Source organism: Mastigoproctus giganteus, chromosome 4 (genome assembly GCF_048544385.1).
Source record: "Mastigoproctus giganteus isolate SK-2022 chromosome 4, ASM4854438v1, whole genome shotgun sequence".
Taxonomy (NCBI): Eukaryota; Metazoa; Arthropoda; class Arachnida; order Uropygi; family Thelyphonidae; genus Mastigoproctus; species Mastigoproctus giganteus.
This window is the reverse complement of record NC_143578.1, coordinates 36,880,599-36,902,702: the sequence shown is the minus strand read 5'-3', so window position 1 is coordinate 36,902,702 and position 22,104 is coordinate 36,880,599. Positions and strand designations below refer to the sequence as shown.

The following is a 22,104-nucleotide window of genomic DNA, read 5'->3' as shown; positions in this document are numbered from 1 at the left end:
AATTTGTCTATTATCTTAAATACTTTTTACATTTTTTAAAAATTTCTCTTTTTCTTTTGGCTGGTGCAGCAAAAAGCTTGTGGCTTCCTTGCACTATGTGGCTAAAATTAAAAAAAAAATTTTTGAATAACTGCTACAAAAAAAAAAAAAAAAATCACCAGGAAGGATATCATTAGGAAAAGTAAAACTAAAATGTTCTGGGGAGCTGTAGGGGTGTAGATGAATTTGGAAAATTTAAAAAGGGATATAGATAAGGGTAAAGTGTATTGATAAGGTTGTATGAGATAGGGTGGAAGGGAGAGAGAGAGAGAGAGGATTTTATGAATTTGGATTTCAGAGATTTATAATTAGATGGTGAAGCGAGGAGAAAAGGTGTATTAGTGTCGAATAAAAAAAAAAAAAAAAAAAAAGTAAGGGAATGTTCGTACAGGAAGAGGTTGAATAATGATAGTGAGGATAAAATAAGAACCTAGATATGTGGTGGTGCAGTGTATATGCCTTTTGATTACAACGAAATAGATGAAAGTATGTGAGATAGTGGAAGGAATAATAAGGGGTGTAGATGAATTTGGAAAATTTAAAAAGGGATATAGATAAGGTTAAAGTGTATTGATAAGGTTGTATGAGATAGGGTGGAAGGGAGAGAGTGGAAGGAATAATAAAATAAGAACCTAGATGTGGTGGTGCAGTGTATATGCCTTTTGATTACAATGAAATAGATGAACGTATGTGAGAGAGTGGAAGGAATAATTAATAGAAAGAAAAAAGAATTATCAGCTAGTAAAGGGGACATTGAATGCATGGTGGAAGAAGTTTAAAAAAAAAGGAATGAGAGCAAGGGGGGGGGGCATTGGAAAGATAAATTATTATTAGTAGTAGTAGTGGCAAGAAAGCAAGCTTATAAAGCCAAAAAAAAATTTCTCTCATCACCTGTCCATTCCCTCCAATAATTTTTCTAGTTCTTACTTGAATTTATTCAAACTACCCAATTGCACAACAACAACAGATGGAAGTTAGTTCCAACAATCAACCACTTGCTGGCAGAAGGAAAACTTCCACACAGCTATTCTACAACCATCCTTTTTCAATTTGAAGTTATACCCCCCTCATGTGAGTAGTCTGAGCAAGAGGAAAAATGTCATCAGCACTGAGCTTACTCAATTCATTCAAAGCCTTTCTTGGTAAGACAAACCTTTTTGTTCCATTTGCCACTCACTCTCATTTCTCTTCTTTGCACCTTTCGATTAATTAATCCCTGATCTTTTTCATTTTGCACTATCCCAAGTGTAGTACCACATAGTTGGTATGTTAATTTGGGATTACTGCTACCAATATGCAGTACCTTGCATTTATCAATGTTAAAATTCACCTGTTATTTCTCATCCCATCTGCTTAATTTTTCTAGATCTTGTTGCAGTAGTGCACCTTGATTACTGTCATTAACCGCCCTGTAAACCTTTGTATTAACTACAAACTTACACTTAGCCTGATACACAGTCATCAATATCAGTTATAAATATAGAAAACAACAATGGGTCCAGCATCGAACCATGGGGGACTCTACTAATAACATTAGTCCATGAAGAGCAGTGCCCATGATAACCATTCCATCTTCTTCCATTTAACCATCCCTTCATCTATAGTAGTAGCTTGCTCTTAATGCCACGTTGCTCCAGTTTGTACAGAAGTCTTTTATGTGCAATAGTATCAAAAGCCTTCCCGAAATGGAAGTATATGATATCAAAATTATTTTTTGCATCCAGTTCCTTGGTCACTGCATCATAGTATCAAATTGGTTAGACAAGATTGCCCCTTAGCAAATCCATGCTGTGACTGCAGTATAACTGCATTCCTGTCCAGATGTTCCTGCATTACTTCTTTAACTAGTTACTCCATTATTTTACCTGGAACAGAATTTAAGCTAAAGATCTGTAATTACTCATGTCACCTTTTGATCCCATTTGTTACTTGGAGGTACATTTGCACATCTGTCCAAAGGGACCTCACCTGAATTCAAAGATGCTCTCATAATAATAGCTGAGGGTTTGCTTACTTTCTTTGTTACCTCCCTTAATATAATTGGATACATGCGATCAACCCAAGGTGCCTTTTTTTTATGTTATAATCTTCAAAAATTTCTCTTCCATTTTCCTCTCAGTTATCACAGAATCATTTGGCTCCCTTTTAGATATTGATGAACTTCTAGAATTCTAAGAAAGAATAGCAGAAGGAAATTCCTTTTTCAATTTGGAGTTTACCCCCTCATGTGAGTAGTCTGAGCAAGAGGAAGAATGTCATCAGCACTGAGCTTGCTCAATTCATGTTGATGCAAAATACCTATTCAGTTCATTAGCAACCTGGGCAGGAACATCAACAGTTAAATCATTGATATCAAATGTACCAATGTAATTTAATTCCTTCCTTTTACTTTTAATATAAGTAAAGAAGTCTTTGCTGCTTTTCTTTGATAGAGATATCTCATCTGCCATAACTTGCCTAACCTCCTTCGTGACTTGATTACAGACTTGTTTATATCTACTATGTCTACCACAGGCTGATCTATCATCTGATAATTTATATGCATCCCTTACCTTTTTCTTCTCTGCTCATTTGTTGTGATTCTAATACAGAATAAAAATAATTCAATCAGTTGCAAAGATGCAAGGATATAAAGCTTATACAGCACTAGCAAAAAAAAAAAAAATAAAATTAAAAACCAATGTAATTTCCTCATTCCTTCCAGTAATTTGTCTAAACCTTTCTGAAATTTATTCAGACAGTCAACCTGCACAACATTTGTTTTAAGTTTATTCCAACAATTGATTGCTGTTTGGCTAAATGTGAATTCCTGCAAATTTATTCTGCAACCACTTTTCAAATTAAATTTATGCCCCATCTGTTTCAGATTCTAAAGATGTGAACAGAATTTAGTGTACTTAATCCTTTTAAAGCCTTATGAAATTCAGTTATGCCATCATGCAGATACCTAGTTTGCAGAGACTGGAATATACAAAACCCTAGTCTTTCTTGGTAAGAATATTTTTTTGTGCTCTCCAACTAATCTTGTTGCTCTCTGCACCATTTCCAAATAGATCTATTTCTTTCTAAAATCAAGTTTCCAAACTTATATAGAATATTTCAGATGTGGCCTGAACATTGCCTTATACGGTGACATAATCACCTCTTTGTCCCTGCTGGTGAACTTTCTGTAGATCACTGACTTCATGGGCTATTTCTTCTTTGCATTGCTCAGAGAACTTCATGTCACACTATATTTACTTAATAGATCTTTTTCATACTCCACAACCTTGAGTTTAATATTCCCCAAGTAGTATGTTTGTCTGGGATTACTGCATATTCATATGCATTTATCACTGTTAAGTCTCATCTGATTGCTAACTTTATCTAGATCCTCTTTTATCTTTATCTAGAATAAGAATAGGTGCATGTACTACTAGGTACTACAAACATACTACTAGGCTTTACATACCAACTAAGAAATATTGTTCAAGGTTTAGGCCAAAATGGATGTCAGATGAACTAATGAGGCATATGGCAGAGAAGAAAAATGCATGGGATACTTACAAATTAACACGACACAGAAGCCTATGATAGATACAAGTAGATATGCAACCAAGTTACAAAGGAGGTTAGGCAGGCGAAGGCAGATTACGAGAAATCCTTGGCAAGGGATGCAAAGAAAAACAGCAAAGAGTTCTTTACTTATGTAAACTCTAGAAGGAAGGGGATGAATCAGATTGGTCCACTTGATATTGATGGGTCAACTGTTGATGATCCTGCTCAGGTAGCTAACAAACTAAATGAATATTTTGCATCGACATTCACACATGAGGAGTTAATTCAGCGAGGGGAATGCCAGAGGTGTATTCAACTCTAGCAGTAAGCTACAGAATCTTGAAATAACTGAGAGTAAAGTGGAGGAGAAACTGTTGAAGATAAACACAAGAAAGGCACCCGGGGTGGATGGGATCTATCCAGTTATATTAAAGGAGGCAGCAAAGGAAGTAAGCAAACCCTTAGCCATAATTATGAGAGCTTCCTTGGACTCAGGGGAGGTACCCATAGACTGGAGATGTGCAAATGTGACCCCAATTCACAAAGGAGGATCAAAGGCTGACACAAGTAATTATAGACCTGTGAGCATAACTTCTGTTCCAGGAAAATTAATGGAGGCACTGGTTAAAGAAGCACTGCAGGATCATTTAGACAAGACTTCAGTTATAGCTCGGACACAGCATGGTTTTGTTAAGGGGAAGTCTTGCCTGACCAATTTGATTGGGTACTATGATGCAGTCACAAAAGAACTGGATGCAGGGAATAGCTTTGATATTATATACTTGGATCTTAGAAAGGCTTTTGATACTGTTGCACATGGAAGACTGCTACACAAATTGGAGCAGTGTGACATTGGAAGCAAGTTGCTGCTATGGATAAAGGGGTGGTTGAGGGGGAGAAGACAGAGAGTGGTAATCAATGGACACTGCTCATCGTGGACTAATGTTATTAGTGGAGTCCCTCAGGGCTCAGTGTTGGGTCCATTATTGTTTTCTGTATTTATAAATGATATTGATGATGGTATATCAAGCTTAATGTCCAAGTTTGCAGACGATACAAAGGTTGGCAGGGTTGTCAAGGACACTACTGACACTATGCTGCTGCAACAGGATCTGAAAAGGTTGAGCAGATGGGCTGAGAGGTGGCAAATGAAGTTTAACATTGACAAATGTAATGTACTACACATGGGAAACAGCAACCCTAGAGCAACGTATCAACTCTGTGGTACTACACTGACAGTGGTAGAGAATGAAAGGGACTTGGGGGTGGTTGTGCAGGCAGATATGAAGTTCTCTGAGCAGTGCAGATGGGCTGCAAGAGTAGCTCATGGAGTATTGTCGATGATATACAGGAATTTTTCCAGCAGGAATAAGGAGGTGATTATTCCCTTGTATAAGGCAATGGTCAGGCCACACCTAGAGTACTGTATACAGGTCTGGAGGCCTCATTTCAAGAAGGATGTAGAGCTGCTGGAATGAGTACAGAGAAGGGCAGCAAGATTAGTGAATGGAACAAAGGGGTGCTCTTACGAAGAAAGGTTTAAGTTTTGCAAATTACAGTGTCTGGAGACTAGGCACCAGCGAGGTGATCTGATAGAGGTGTATAAAGCCTTGAATGGTTTGAGCATGCTCAATGCTGATGGGATTCTTCCTCTAGCTCAGAATAATCATCTGAGAGGGCATGAATTCAAATTGAGGAAAGACAGATGTAGGATAGACGTGCGGAAATTTGCCTTTAGCCAGCGGGTGGTTGGTTGGTGGAACAGACTTCCATCCCTTGTAGTGGAAGTTGATAGCCTAAATAAGTTTAAGGCTCAGCTGGACAGGTATTTTGAACGAACAGAGGGGTGAAGTGGAAGTGGGTTTTTTTTTTTTTTTTTTGGCTGATGCTGCATAAGCTTGCTTTCTTGCATCAAATGCCTCTACTAATGCTAATGCTAATGTACACCAATGCTAGAAGTATAGTAAATAAATTTGATGAATTTGAAGTGCTGGTCAAGACATCAAAGGAAGATATTGTTGGGATATCAGAGACATGGTGTCACACAGATATTAGGAATGCAGATTTGGAATTTGGGGAGTACAATATGAACAGAAAGGATAGGAAGGGAGGAGGGGTTAATTAAGGAAAACATAAAATCTAAAGAAGTGCATCCATTTGACATAGATGGACAGTTCAATGTTGAGTCAGTTTGGTGTGACATAAGCACTGGGAAAGCAAAAATGAGAGTAGGAGTATGTTATAGGCCTAATGAGTACAACAAACAATTGTACATAGAAATAGAATGAGCCAGTAAATCATATTGTGTTATAATAGAGGATTTTAACTTCCCAGATATTGACTGGAACTTGTGGGGTGGTCACTCGCACACTAGCAAGACTTTTGTGGATTTATTGGATGATTGTTTTCTGCAGCAGCATGTTCGAGAAGCAACCAGAGAGGGTAATGCTCTTGATCTGGTTATCAGCAGTGATCATTCGTGTATTAAGAATTTGCAGATAAAGGAACCACTAGGTGGCAGTGATCACAGTTTACTGATGTTGGATTTACTTAAAGATATAATTATCATCAGGGTTTTTTTTTCAGGGAAGAGTTTTTGTTTCTGTAAAGGTGATTACAGTAGTCGGACAGTTTTTAAATTCTGTACTGTGGGACCAAGTGATGATGTTACCAACAGCAAATTCTAAGTGGGAAGCATTCAAGGAATTAATCGTGGAAGCTACTAGGCTTTTCATAACGATTAAGAAATATTGTTCAAGGTTTAGGCCTAAATGGATGTCAGTTAAATAAATAAAACTCATGGCAGAGAAGAAAAATGCATGAGATGCATATAAATTATCAGGCGACACAGAGGCCTATGGCAGATATAAGCTAGTCTGTAATCAAGTCACAAAAGAGATTAGACAAGCAAAGGGAGATTATGAGAAATCTTTGGCAAAGGATGCTAAGAAAAATAGCAAGGACTTCTTTACTTATATAAACTCTAAAAGGAAGGGGATGAATCAGATTGGTCCACTGAATCGATGATTCGACTGTTGATGATCCTGCTCAGATAGCTGATAATCTGAATGAGTATTTTGCATCTACATTCACACATGACGAATTAAGGGAGGAAAATGGAAGAAGTTTATCGAACTGTAACAGGGTGCTTAATGATTTTGTAATAACTGAGAGCAAAGTGGAGGAGAAACGTTTGAAGTTAAATGTAAGAAAGGCACCTGGGATGGATGGGATCTATCCAGTTATATTAGAGGTGGAAAAGGAACTAAGCAAACCCTTAGCCATAATTCTTAGCGCATCCTTGGACTCAGGGGAAGTCTCTATGGACTGGAGATGTGCAAATGTATCCCCAATTCACAGATCTAAGAGTGACATGAGTAATTACAGACCAGTTAGTTTAACTTCAGTTTCAGGTAAAATAATGGAGTCACTGGTTCAAGACGCATTGCAGGATCATCTAGACAAGACTGCAGCAATAATTCAGACACAGCATGGGTTTGTTAAGGGAAAGTCTCTTAAATGACAAATTTGATTGGATACTATGATGTGGTTACAAAGGAGCTAGATGCAAAAAATAATTTTAATATCATATACTTAGCCGAGTGGTCAGGAGCGGGAATGCAGTAGCATACGTTCTTTGAATGGACCGGGGTTCAAGCCCCTGACTGCTGAATATGATCGATCTGCCAACCCGCACTGGACCAGCGTGGCAGATTATGGTCCATTTCCCTCAGCATGAATTGTTGAGGAGGCTTCCATCCTGCAGTGGGTTGATAATGGCTGCAATTTACTTTTTTTTATACTTGGATTTCAGGAAAGCTTTTGACAATTTTGCGCATGGAAGATTACTATACAAATTGGGACAGTATGGTATTAAGGGTAAGTTGCTACAATGGATAAAAGGGTGATTAAATGGGAGAAGACAGAGTGGTAATCAATGGACGCTGCTCTTCTTGGACTAATGTTATTAGTGGAGTCCCACAGGGTTCGGTGTTGGGTCCACTGTTGTTTTGTATATTTATCAATGATATTGATGAAGGTATATTAGGCTTAACGTCGAAGTTTACAGATGATACAAAGGTTGGCAGCGTTGGTGGTAATGGCAGTATAATACTACAACAGGATCTAGAAAATTTTGGCAGATGGTCTGAGAAGTGGCAACTGAAGTTTAACAAATGCAAGTACTGCATATGGGTAGAAGTAACCCCAGAGAAACGTAACAACCGTGTGGTACTACACTTAGGGTGGTAGAAAATGAAAAAGACCTGGGAGTGATTGTGTAGTCAGATGTGAAGTTTTCTGAGCAATGCAGATAGGCTGCCAGAGCAGATCATGGGGTATTGTCAATGATATAGAGGAATTTTGCTAGCAGGGAAAAGGAGGTGATTATCCTTTTGTATAAAGCAATGGTCGAGCCATGCCTTGAGTACTGCATACAGGTCTGGAGGCCTTATTTTAGGATGTAGAGTTGCTTGAGTGTGTATACAGAAGGGCAACATTTGTGAGGGGAACAAAGTGGTCCTCTTACTAAGAAAGGCTTAAGTTCTGCAAATTGCAGTGGCTGGAGATGGCTCCTGCGAGGTGATCTGATTGAGGTGTATAAGGCCTTGAATGGGTTGAGCACGCTGAATTGTGATGGAATTCTTCTGTTTGCCCAGATTACAAACCTGAGGGGAGCATAAATTCAAATTGAGGAAAGACAGTTGTAGAATATATGTGTGGAAATTTGCCTTTAGCCAGCGGGTAGTTAATTGCTGGAACAAACTTCCATATATTGTTTTGGAAGTTGATACAAGCATTTCATATGCTCCTCTGGTCACCAAATTTCCCTGACAACATTAATTCCATCAAACATTTGTGGGATGCATTGGCATTTGCCAGTCCACTCAACTGCTTTGCTCCATTGCCTAATTTGATGCCACACCGGACACAAGCATTTATCGTGATAAAAGGTGGCTCAAGATGCTATTATGTAGGTGATCATAATGTTTGGCTCATGAATATATATAAATGACTAAAAATAATACTGTAATATAGTTAAATTGATTAGCACAATAGAAGATTGACAGAGAAGGTGTAGTGGAGTCAAAGAGAAATGTTGAAAATGGTGTGATTAATGAAGGGGGGGAAAATGGAAACAGGTAGAGGGATGGAATATGAGTGCTCTCTCTCCTCAGTGTTTTCAATATATATGTAGAGATAATAGTAAAAGAGGCGATGAGATCCCCTCCCTTTCCCCACAAGACTTGAAGAATATTTGGAAACTTAGTTGTATCAGAACTTTGCACAACGATCATTTTCTGTTTCAACCTGATCATTTACTCCTCAGATTTTGTCTCAATATAACTGATGCAGGAGTGAGTTTGGTGATGCAGGACAGGTGCAGTGTTAAGTTTTTCTTCCCCGATATGCAGATGTGAATTGTTCTGTTTTTTGTCAGCTTTTTTCCTTAAGACTATCTTAGCAGTCTTCCTCTTGAGGACACTGCAGATTGGCTGTTAATGTGATTAACATTTATTGCTAAAGCTTCTATTCTAAGTGTAAAATCTCATTATTCAAAATTTTGATGGACATGATCTGACAATTTTCTAAAAGAAAACAGCAATGGTTACAATATACAAAAGATTTCATTCAGGTGACACTTATTTTTTTTGTTCAGGCACAAGATTTTATTGCCAAAAAAGATTGCAATAACGCATTTTGCTGCAGCTTAAGCCAGAAACAAAAGAATAATTTTTTTCTGATAGTAGGCAGGTCCATCTGAGGGTTGGATTGTAGATCTTATTCACGGCTAGACCATATTAGGCATTTTTGAAATTCAACTGTTCTCCCCTGTCTTTTTGAACAATACCTAGGTGAGATTTTCTCAGACACTTTAGTGGTGGTCCCTTATTCATAACAGGATATAAAAATAATTAGTAAGAAATAAACAGATGTTTCTGCAGAGTAGGATTGGGTGAAATTCTTAATTTTGGATTATTTATTTATTTATTTTTTTTTTTTTTAGATGTGAGTTTGTATAATAATGTTCTACTTTCTGGCATCATGCCAGATGCCTGGAAAGTTTATAGTTTTCACTGATAATCATCCTGTCTGTTTCTTACTCACTATTGAAGGTCTTAGCAAGAATTCTGCTAAAACCCTTATCTGCCCATATTTTTGGAAATAGGGTACACACTGCATTGTTATTTAGAAACATGGTCAACAATTACTTGCATGCAGCAACATATTGGAAAAAATTTATCTTGCTTGAAACTGCAAATCTGATTTATGTGCTATCTTTGATATAGTGTTGGCCTTAAATTGCAGTCAGAGTTCCTTCCTTGTTTCATGTTCTCTAATAGTGTTTTAGGATTTCTGAAACTTTCTTTTAGTTGGTCAAAAGATTGCTATCAAAACACTTTTTGGGATTTTAGTAATGATCCAGACAAAGATATATAATTTCATCAGATATTCCCAGGAAAGTATTCTGTCTGCCTTGTTTTCTGCAGTACTACTCCCTTTATTGACAATATGGTCATTACAACATTCATACAGTATTGACCCTGGCAATTCAACATAATAGATTGCATTATTCTGATTTTCTGAAAGTAATTATAGTGTGCAGTACATCATTTCCAAGTTGTTATATTATTCAAATTGTTTTGGCTTGCCTGTAAATCCAAACAAATTGCAGGTGCCTTTTTTGATGAATCTATATTTCCATTAAAGTTATTAGGTATCACACTCGACTCAAAACTTAGTTATAAACAATATTTTTTAATGATGAGAATGACTTTTAAAAGCCTGTTGGAATTTCAAAATGGATATATGTAAAATATCGAATAGTAATCTTGTATTAAAATGTTTTGTGCTTTTGTCAGACCTATTATAATGTATAGGTTAATGGTATTGTTGTCAGTGGCTTATTCAAATCTTAAAGCCCTTTCCTTCTGAGCAGTGCAATCGGATGCTCTGATGGCTGTCTGAAAAATTAAAATTGACTGTGGCCCCATCTAGACATTAGATGGGGCCACAGGCAATCTGGCCCCATCAAGATTCTGGGTCTACTAGCAATAAAATCCTGTGGAACTTTAAAATAGCTTCTGGCATTCTGAAGATACCATAAATCTGTGGGGTTCTTTAGCTGGAAAATTCCAGCCAGATTCATAGTAAACATGAATTGTCTTTTGATTATGAAGAAAATGAAGCTCTTCCTGATTAGTCTTCTTCTAAGATGACTGTTAAGAAGAGCATATTTGTAATGTGAGATAATGTACTGTGAGTTCTGTTTTATTTTTGGTAAAAGGAAATAATTATCAAAATGGATGATAAAAAGATATTACAAGATGATAAATAAAGATATTTTGACCGTCTGCTAACAAATGATGAGTGAAGCAGTCAGGTTATTATAACTACAATTGCAATGAGTAAGATAACATCTGAGAAGAGAAAGCAGATATTTATAGGTAGAATGGCCATTGAGTTAAGGAAAAGGATAGCTAGATGCTTTTATTGAGTGCCATTCTTTATGGAGTTAAAACATGGGTACTAAGGAATGGGGATATTTAATTGAAGCTTTTGAGGTGTAGGTGTGGCTTGAAATGGGAAGCTTGTCAAGGATGAAATGGGAAGGTTAGGGATATGAGGTAGTATTGAAGTAGGAGAAAACAGAGGTATGATAAAGGCTAATCAGAAAATGAAATAAAAATTAGATTGGGCAAGTACTGAGGGAGTTTAAAGAGAGTAAAACAGTGAGATGTGGCTGTTGTGGTCTTGACATATGATGATTGTAGAGCCTATGAACTCAGGAAAATGAAATCCATCTAGGAAGAAAGAAGCAGCCCATGTAGGATTTTTGCCATTTGAATAAAGTTGGCCTCCTTCCTGAAACTTAACTGAATGTTTTATGTTTCAGAGCCAGAAAAGTTTTTATAGTCAAAAAAGCTGGCTATAAAGTGTGTGGTTAGTGTTAATGTATTAAATTTTTTTTTCTGAAACTATTTAAATTCTATAAACAGTTGTTGCCAACTTCTAAATCCTATGCAGCAGTGTAAGCTCATTAGAGTAGTTATTTGGGTTACTTGGTTAAAATTTACATTCACATATTACTGAAGTGTTCATTCACAAAATATACAGGGTATCTGCAAACCTTTACAAAACTATAATGTTATTGTGTGAATAGGATATGATATGAACCTGAAACCACTTCTAGTTGATTGAGGGAAATCTTCAATTTTTTATTCATCAACCAAAAAATGTGCACAAGCAGGTAGATCAGCAAAACTGTAATCATGATGGAATTTACCAACAAAATTTTACCGTCTTGGTTTTGTCATCAATTGCCAGCTTCTCTATGAGCTGTAACTTGTATGGTTTCATTCGCAAACAGCAGTGTAACACATTACACATTGTTGGCCTTGACGTGTTAAGCTTACAACTGGCATGTTGTATGGATTTCCCAGGGTTTTTACATAACTTCCTTGAAGTAGCTCCACTGCATCCTCACTGACTTTTGTTCAGTCACCACCTCATATAGATAATTGGCATCCTTTATGAATTTTCCATACCAGTGGAATTGTATGTTTACCAGTGACTTTAAATCATGTTTGAAATTTATGCATAATAGTGGTGACATACTGCAGCTCATTTAACCAGCATATGCATTGTGCCATCATCTCAGAGTTGAGAAGTTCTTCCATGATTACAGTTTTGTGATTATTCTGCCATCTATTGCAGTGTGCACATTTTCCAGTTGGTGAATAAAATCTTGACTTGAAGATAACCTCTATCAGGAAACCCTGGAAGTGGTTTCAGGTTTTTTATCATGTATCCTCTTCACACAATAACATTTTAGTTTTGTAAAAAGAGGTTTGTGGACATTCTGTTTAGAAATGGTATTCACGTAATAGCTTGTATTCCATTCCTTTCATCCTCAGGTTTAATATCATGCAGTTAGAAAACAGTTTTACCTATGGTCATAGGTGGAAGCTGTACTTAAGAAAATTAAAACAATTGCCATCTTTTTAACATTTCAGTCCCCTTTCAACTAAAGAAAATTGAAAAAAGATATGTTATTTATTATGAACTCATTTCAAATAAAAATACATCTTTTTCTATGAAATAGAAAAAGATGTCATTAGTGCTCTAACACTGAAATATATTCTGCCTTTTCAACAAGTTGCTTCAGCATTGGACTACTTTTAGTTAATAGAAAAATAGTTGTCAAGAAATTAACAATGGTATTGTCAGCATTTCAGTGGTATTACCATCTCACTAGAAGATAGTTTTATACAAATTAATGTAAACTTAACATAACAGTTGAAACAGCAGCAGCAGCTCTATGAGAATTACCATCTGGTATTCAGTGTTTATATTTCAGATGAATCTAACTGGAACACTTCTGAGCAGTACTGTCCTAATATTCCCAAGTACTGTGCAATTAACTTTTTTCCTGTAGCTGAAAAGAATCGTGGGGGACATCAACAGTAGTAATCAAAGCAAAGATTAATAATGCTGTAATTTCTTGTATTTGTGGGAAAAAGTGCATTATCAGCTCTTATATAGTTTGATTAGCATATGCTTTTGAGTTAAGTTGCAGCATGGTTTTAATAAATAGAATATAAAGGAGATTTCTAATGAAAGGGTTTTCAAGCATTGCTAAAGTGTATCAAGTATTTTTATATTTAAGATTTTCCCCTTTACAATTAATTATCTTTATCATAGCAGTTTTGCTGCTTGATATTGACTTGACAAGACAGTTATGTGCATGACAAAAAAAAATGCCAGCTAGCAGTTCTGAAGGTTCTCATTTTTGCAATTACACTACACCAACTGGTTTACATTCTTGGGGAGATATCAGACCTTGATTTTTGTTTGGCAGTTCAACCGCATTTGCTCTGACTGATTTCAACAGTACTGCTTCTTTATTTTCCTCTTTTATGGAAAAGAATCATTTACTGTATTCATATTTTCTGCTGCATAATTCATAGTGCATAGACATTAGCATTATTTGAATATATATCTTGCCTTTGACCATGTTTATTTTAGTTGTGCCATTATAAAACATTATGCAATCCTGTTTACTCTCTCTATGAAGTAATGATCTGAATTTTTTAAATTAATTTTCAATAACATCTTTGAAACATTTACATAAACTATAAAATTCCATCCAGGATTTAAGTCTTGTTTGAATCTTATAGCTGTATTCTGAACAAATTAATGGGCAAAGGGAACTTATTAATTAATATGAATTTCTTAATATGAATATTAAATGAATTTCTGTTTATTTCTGGATGGCCAAGGCCAGTAGAGTTAACAATTTCATTGTAGCTGTTTATTGCAGCCAGTTTACTCATAAAACAGTTAAGAATGGGTCATGGACTTGTGGCAGCATACAGGTTTAATTTTGCAATGTGGGAATTTGCATTCACATATATTACACCGAGACGGCCAATCCCTTAAGATATTCACTACGAAATGTCTGACTAATAGTAGCATGACTTTTTTTTTTTTTTTTATTTTTGTTCTGTTTGAAAATATAAAAAAAGTAGATGTATCTTTATGATTATTTCATGAGGTTTTCTGTTCTTTATTATAATTATCTTTTATTATTCAACGTAATTTGATTATTGCTGAATCATTTAGGGCTGTTAGCTAAAATTACATCTATTATTGAAAACTCTTCATATACTTCTGTCTGCATCACTTTAACCAGAAAGCACTGATCATTTTCCATTCCACTGGCCTTTTATTATTAAATGTCATTGTGACTCTGAATTTAAAAGCAGTAAAGTTAATTGATGCATTTTTGTTTGTGTCATTTATACACAAAATAAACTTATGTTACATATAAAAAATTATGCAGAATGACATAACTGTATTATAATTACATTTTTAGTTAAAAAATTAATTGTGATATTATGAATCTTACAGGTTTGAACACTATTTTAAAAGATAGCAGATTCAATTTTATGGTAACTGCAAATAAATAACTTTTCTGAAATAGTATACTAATATTGTAAATAAGGTGTCTATAAGCATTTCCATTAAAAAACTGTTCATATAAACTATAAAATTGGGGTGGAACAGAAACTGATCATCTATGTTGTGGGTCAAGAAATTTTTAGAGAAATTCACTGCAGATGCCACTCCAGATGTGCATTTCAGAAATTAAATTTTAAATTTTGATTTATATTAAATACTTATATTATTGTTATAAAGATAGTGGTTATTATTTATTTTTTGAAATTAACTGTTCAGTGTCAACATCTACTACAAGGGAAATGGTTTAATACCTAATGGAGAAAGCTTTGGCACTTCATCATTAACTGTTTCACCACATTACTTTCTTGACTTCTTGCTTATTGACTAATGCTTATACTCTAGTTTACACTTCTTGCTATTAGTGGTTTTTTTTTTTTTTTTTGCATAAGTTTCAAGGTTTTATAGTATTAAAATGAATGCAAAATGCACTCATTTCAATGCTACTTTGGAATGTGACATTTGTGCTTCCACCTTATCGATTCTACTACTGTACACTACATGCCAGAGTACTTAATAATCGACTGGGTGCCTGACCTGCCTCCTCGTGGCAAAGTGTGGGCCCCAACGGCTCAATGGTCAGAGAAACAACAGAACATAATGCTAGACAACAGACCACTCCCCACACACTTTTTAAATCTCTGGCCTCCACAGAGTTCTGTATCACTCACAAAGAATACAATGCGGAGATGGGGTAAGCCCCTGGTGCCGTCAGACAACTAACACGCTGTACACTACATGGACATGACAACTCTCACCGACGAAGACATACTGTGGCTTTGCTGCCGACGACATGCCCTTTGGCAATCTGAACTGGATACTGTAACCTGGTTCCCTTTAAAACCCCATCCCAGGGCAAGGAAGGGAGGACACGGGTTTTTGTCTCCTCCCCTCCCTGCCTCCCCCATACTTCGCCTAGTGGGCTTGTCTCCACTGACCTCTTTGGTTGGGGATGCCTACTGTATCGTTCCCATCCTTCTGTTTCCCCTTCAGTCTCCCCCCCCCACTAAACCGACCGAGTACACCCCTAACAATGCTGCCAAATTCAAATCGACATCTAAATTCTACTGCTTTCTTGTAAATCTCTTTCGGCCAAATTCTAGTGTTCATCCTTTTTTTTTTTTTTTTTTTTTTTTTGAGCCTTGCCACTGAAATCCTTGGAAATTAGGTGGTGGAGCCTGCCAGAGTACTTAAATAATCTACTGGGTGCCTGACCTGCCTCCTCGTGGTAAAGTGTGGGCAACGGTGGGTTCCAATAGGGGCCCAGCGGCTAAATGATCAGAGAAAACAGAACATAATGCTACACAACATTCCACTTCCCATACACTTTTTAAATCTCTGGCCTCCACAGAGTTCTGTGTCACTTTTAAAGAATACAATGCGGAGATGGCGGGGATCCCCTGGTGCCATCAGACAACTAACACGCTTTACTTGTATATTACATAATACACAAAGTAAAAATTAATTAGCTTTTTTGGTATGTTTCCTCCCTCTTAAACTGATTTGATTTATCATTTGTGTTTGAACTATGGTTATATAGATAAAGTGTCAGCCCCCTTTTTTTTTTTTTTGTTTTGTTTAGGTTATTCCATATAAGATTTACTGATTTTTGACACAATGTCTCTTTATCCTTCATTAGAAGATATGAAAGTTCATCGCATGGCACAGGTAAGTGAACATATTACAAATATATTTCATCAAATGTTAAGTTAAAAAAAAAAAAAAATGCCTACAATACAACCTTGAAATAATATGGCTTACTGCCAGGGGTGAACTAGTAAGAAAATTCTTACTGGATAATTTCTTTAATTAGCCTGTTAACAATCATTAACTAGACAAAACTAATACTTTATTTTAGTTTAGGAAATGAAAATAATAAAACAGAACTAAGAAAAATTAAATATTTAATTAATGAGTATGTTGTCGAACAGGAACATTGAATAAATCACATCAGCATATTACATAAATTTATTTAGTTTTTGTTAATTATTTATTTTTTTATTTATTGTTGTGTCACAATATTGCACAGACTTTTGAATGCTGATTATGATTTAGAAATGATCTTTTACAAGCTATCTGGGCTGTTTGTAGAGTTGATAACATTTTGTGTGCTTTAAAAAGATAATTACATGAAATGCCATATAAGATGAATTTGAGTAATAATCAGTGACACTTTTTTTTTTTATTATTTTATTTTTGACACTCTCCTAGTCAGCACACTGATCCATACTTCATTAACCCACTGAGGTTTTCCTGGTAACATGACAGTCCATCACTTCTCACAACTGAATTTTTCATTACTGCAAGTGAAGTCACAATCTATAAAAAAGAGAAATATGTACTTTACTGTTAAAAAAATATAAAAATAAAAGTGTTCTATTTATACACTGGCATGATTTTGTACATCAGAAGAGTTTACAACTAATTGTTTTGGTAAGAATAAAATCATTATTGTATTTAGCAGTCACATGTGCTCAAGGTGGTAGATGACTTTCATCAACCGGTGAAATACCACCACTTTGCTTATTGGAGGCCTGAAGTGGTGAAACCCATGTTTAGTCTCTAGAGCAAAGTTTCCGGCACCCCCCTCTCCCCATACTTCTCCTTCAACCCATGCACGGTACTAAGTACTATAGGTTTTGATACCTTTCGTGTTTGGGATTTTCATAAAAAAAAAAAAAAAAAAAAAGCCATAATAAACTGAAATGAATGTGTTGTTGCACTCCAGCATTGATCACGTCGCTACATCAGACCATTTAGTTCAGTGGTGTGCAACCTACGGTCTGCGAATAATTTTTATAAGGCCCGTGCGGAAAGTAAACTAAAACAGCATTGATCGATCGCCACTGCGTGTACAGGCATATAAGCATCCAGCTCGACTGTATCAAACATGTACATGTGGTTCAGTGCAGTCATATATGCGCTAAATACAGTTATGTATTTTAATATAGCTTGTTCATTGCATTGAATTAATTATTAATTGAATTAAAAAAATCATTCTTAAAAATGTTCCAAAAGGAGAAAATCGATTGGAGTGTCGTGCTTTTGACCTAAGGTGGACTGAAGACTATTTCTTCATTGATTACTACAAAAAAGCAGTGTGTTTGATGTGTCAGGAGATTGTGAGATTTTAAATTTCACTGATTCCAATCATAAATCTTATGATCAACATAAAGGAGTGCTACAAAAAGAAGTGTTCAAAGTTACAAAACAAATTAAGAAAACAACAAAACATACTGAAAACGTATCAGTCAAATTTATCTGCTGTATGTGCCAGTTATCAAGTTGCACATTTGATTGCTTTTGAAAGTAAACTGTTTAATGATGGTGAATTTGTTAAGTATTGTTTGTTAAAAGTTGTGGAAGAAATTTGTCCGGAGAAACGAACAATGATACAAGACATTAGTTTGTCTCGACAAACAATTATGCAAAAAGTAGAAGATATTAGAAAGAATTTGTTCGAACAATTTTTGGAAAACATAAAACAAATGAAATATTTTAGTGTGGTACTGGATGACAATACTGATGTAAATGACACAGCCTAACTCCTCATCTCCATGCATGGAATTAATGATAATTTTGTACCAGTTGAAGATTTAGCTGATCTACAGAGTATGCGCAGTACAACTACAGGTGAAAATATTTTTTTTGGAAAAGCACCTTTGGAATAAGAGATTGAATAAAGGTGGCACAGAACAGGAGTAAGTTCAGGAGCGCAGGTTTTGAGAACAAGTGGAGAAATACCATCAGGATCTGGAGCTCCATCGAGAAATACCATCAGGACATAATCTTCATTATATATTGAGATTGGCATCACAAATTTGCAGCCAAATTTTGAACAATTATTTAAAAAATTTTTGGTTTTCCTCTACCTTCAGTGTGGTACCACCCAGTAGATACATTAATCTGGAATTACTGCTTCCCATATGCAATACCTTGTATTTGTGAACATTGCCAATTTCGACTTCTCAGCCCATCATAGTGGTTAATATAAACCACTCTGCCAACCTTAATATCATCTACACGCTTAGACATTAAACCTAATGTACTTTCATCAGTATCATTAATAAATATTGTAAACCACAATGAGCCTAGTGCTGAACCCTGGTGGACTGCACTAATAACATTAGTCCAAGAAGAGCAGTGCTCATTAATAACTACTGTTTTCTTCCCCACTCAACCAACCCTTTATCCATAGCAGTAGCGTGTTCCTAGTTCCACTGTTCCAATTTGTATAGCAGTCTGGAACAGTATCAAAAGCTTTTCTGGCTAAACTTTTCCAATTATTAATGATAGAAATTGAAAGTTAATATCGTATTGGAGGAATACTAAAATTCACACTGATGTAATTTTAATAGATATTTAAATCTATAAGTTTGCTGTTTTCAGTATATAAAATACACCAACTAAGGATTTAAAAACCTACATTTTTTAAATGAAGTACTTTTATCCAGAATGTGTTTTGCAAACAGATTTTGAGTATGCATCACACATTTTTGGATCTTCCAGTTCCTGTTTGTAGCCCTTATTGAACATTCTTTAAATCTGTACCCCCCCCCCTCTGCGACCAGTAAAAGTCAACAGCAATGATTGCAAACTGTGTCTCATTGAGTTTCTTAAACGTGTAATCCCATCCAAATAATAGATTGACTGGTATCAGTCCATCACCAAACCTGTGAGTACAAACAATTCTAGAGAGCATAAAACCTGAGTGAGCTATGAAAACAATCCTAAGAAATAAACAAGTATGCTTTGCATTTTTATGGAATTTTTAATTGTTCAAAAATCATTCTAATTTTATAATGGATAAATGAACTTTTTATTATATAAAAAATGAAGTAATATATTTATAACACTGAAGTTGATACACAAAAAAATAGGGAAAAGTAAGGAAAATAAAATAAGTACAACAAGCAAAAATCTTAGTCATTTCTGACTGCTTGGTATGCACAGGGTTAATGATCTCTGTTTTTCTATTCTTTTACTGTTCAGTCTTGAAAGCTGAGATCCATCAGTATCTTCAATTAGCTCATTACATCAGGCCCTCGTTTATTGCCGGTTCGCTTTACGCTGATTCACTACAACGCTGTTCTTATATTATAACCCGTATCTCACTATAACGCTCTTTTACAGATTGCATTTTTGGCATATTTAACGAAATCATTTCATTTGATGGAGTCATTAGCTTGAAAATGAATAGCAAAACAGCATTAATGTTTCCCATGCCGACTTGAGAAATTTTCCCACGCTCAGTGAAATTTTCTTGCACGCTAGTTTAATTGCAGTACAATGACTTGTTACGTAGTTCCGAGTCAACATTTTAAAAAATTATCAAGTATATTGCTTGTAATATTTGCATTATATGCATTTATCCGAAGTCTAGTCATCACTCAGTACGGTATTAGACATCATGCGTAATGGACAGTTTACTCGAACATTGAATCATAATTAATGCAACCAACACAGTTACATTTTTTGAAGAGTTAATAATGGCAGATAAGAATGAAAAAGCAACATCTGGATGCAGTACAAAGACTAATGTAAGAAAAAGACTGAATTTGAAAATTAAATTAAGTCATTTTTAAGCGAATTGATTCCGGTCAATGACAAGTGGATGTGTGCCATAATTTAGGACTGGCAAGTTTAACTTTAAGAACAATTATAAAAAAATGAATTAATTTCAGCAGCGGGAAAGACAGCTGTTCTGCTGCAAGCAACTAGGGCTAGGCCAGCTATTAGGATTTAAATGGAGAGACTTTAACTAATTTTATTGAAGATAATATCCAATGCAGAATTCAGTCCAGTTAAATATTATAAAAAAAAGAGAGAGAGAGAGAGAGATTACCCCCTATATGATGATCTGAAGAAAGCTCACCTAAAATAAAAATAAAAAAAATGTGGAACCATTTAAAACTAGTAAGGGTTGGTTGAATAGATTTAAACTCCAGGGAGAAGCCGCAAGTGCAGATCAAGGAGCTGAAACTTTCAAAAAATAACTTGTTAAAATTATTGAAGAGGGGTATTATGTGTCATACTTCTCAACAAGTTTTTAACATAGATGAAGCAGGACTTTTTTGGAAACAAATGCCTAAAAGAAGTTTCATATTGAAAGAAGAAAAAAACATAGGTTTCAAAGTGGCGAAGGATCAGTTGACTTTATTGTTGGGAGGTAATGCTGTGGGGGATTTAAAATTAAAACACCTTTTAGTTTACCAGGAAGTGGGCCAAAGTACAACCCAAAATCGACACATTTTTCATGATTAAATTCATGATTTTAATTGGAATTAAGTTTAATTTTGATACATAAGTATTTACCACATAATTATATATGTATGTAATGTAGAATATTTTATATGTACAAATATTTGAATATTAAATATTTTGACCGATATTTGTGCATCTTTTCACTACCGTTTATTATTGATTAGAAAATATCCTATGGCACCGACCGCAACTCGCAAATACATATGTTACCTTATGGGAATGCGGCGCTTGCACTCTTTTTTTCCTGAATGAATTATCAGCGTTAAGCGGGGGTCACCTGTATATATGTTGGTTGGCAGTCTTCACCTAAAAGCTAAATTAACATCACTATAGATAGGGGCATTATGGCCTTGCTGCCCTTGTGCCATGAAGTCCATAAACAAACAAACAAACAAACATCTAAAAGCTAAATGTAAGAAGATAAGAGAATTCACTGTTTTATTGTATACCGTAAATTCTCTTCTACTGATTTTTTATTTTTTTAGTTTCCTTAATGGTTACTGGAACATAAGCTTATTTTCTGCTTCTAAATAAGCCATGAATTATAATATAATGCTGTCCGAAGAATGTATTCAACCATTCTTCTCAGTGACTCCCCACCCCAAAAAAAAATAACGTATTGCTAGATTTCTTGCCTGATCTGATGTTCCACCATTTGGTAATACAGGCATTCCTTGACTTATGGAAATTCGATTTTATGTTAAGTTTTTGCCGGCTGGTGCAAACGTAAAAAAAATTGTGGAAACGTACTTTGCATCTTGTAGGAATAAATGGAGGTATTGTAAAAATATCGTAATGTGAACCCAATAATACATTTTTTTTTTTTTTTTATGATAATTCGTTCCAAGACCTCGGAAGTTGAAATTCTCACTATATAACTAAGCTATTTATCTCTCTAAAAGGTCATTTTTTATAAGGGAAATTGCACTACACTTTCATCGTTATCATATGTTCCATTATAAGAATCAATTTTGAATGCCTTTGTGATATTTTTCTAAAACACATTACTGGAGATCACTACCATAAAACAATAAAAGAAATTTGCACTTTCAGGTTTATTGGGCTTTTCTGTTAGTGCTATCTATTATAAACGGGTAGTAAACTCAATCTTACTGCATTTGCGATAATACCGATAACTGGAATTCTGTGGATTTTTACATTATGGTATTATGGTGAAATGTGTTTCCCCTTCACTGAAATCTTCAATCATATAAAAAACATAAGTAAATTTTCAGAATCGAC

The 22,104-nt window shown here is 35.2% G+C and overlaps 1 protein-coding gene across 2 annotated transcripts in view; it reads left to right on the top strand.

Annotated features, from left to right (window-relative positions):
- LOC150086624 (syntenin-1-like) overlaps window positions 1-22,104 on the top strand; it is a 70,788-nt gene that overhangs the window by 10,346 nt on the left and 38,338 nt on the right. For both annotated transcript variants that reach the window (XM_090372641.1, XM_090372640.1), the window contains exon 2: window positions 16,181-16,266. In XM_090372641.1, coding sequence (XP_090228767.1) covers window positions 16,216-16,266 — 51 coding nt within the window. In that variant the 5' untranslated portion in view covers window positions 16,181-16,215. The remainder of the gene's footprint in view (window positions 1-16,180; window positions 16,267-22,104) is intronic.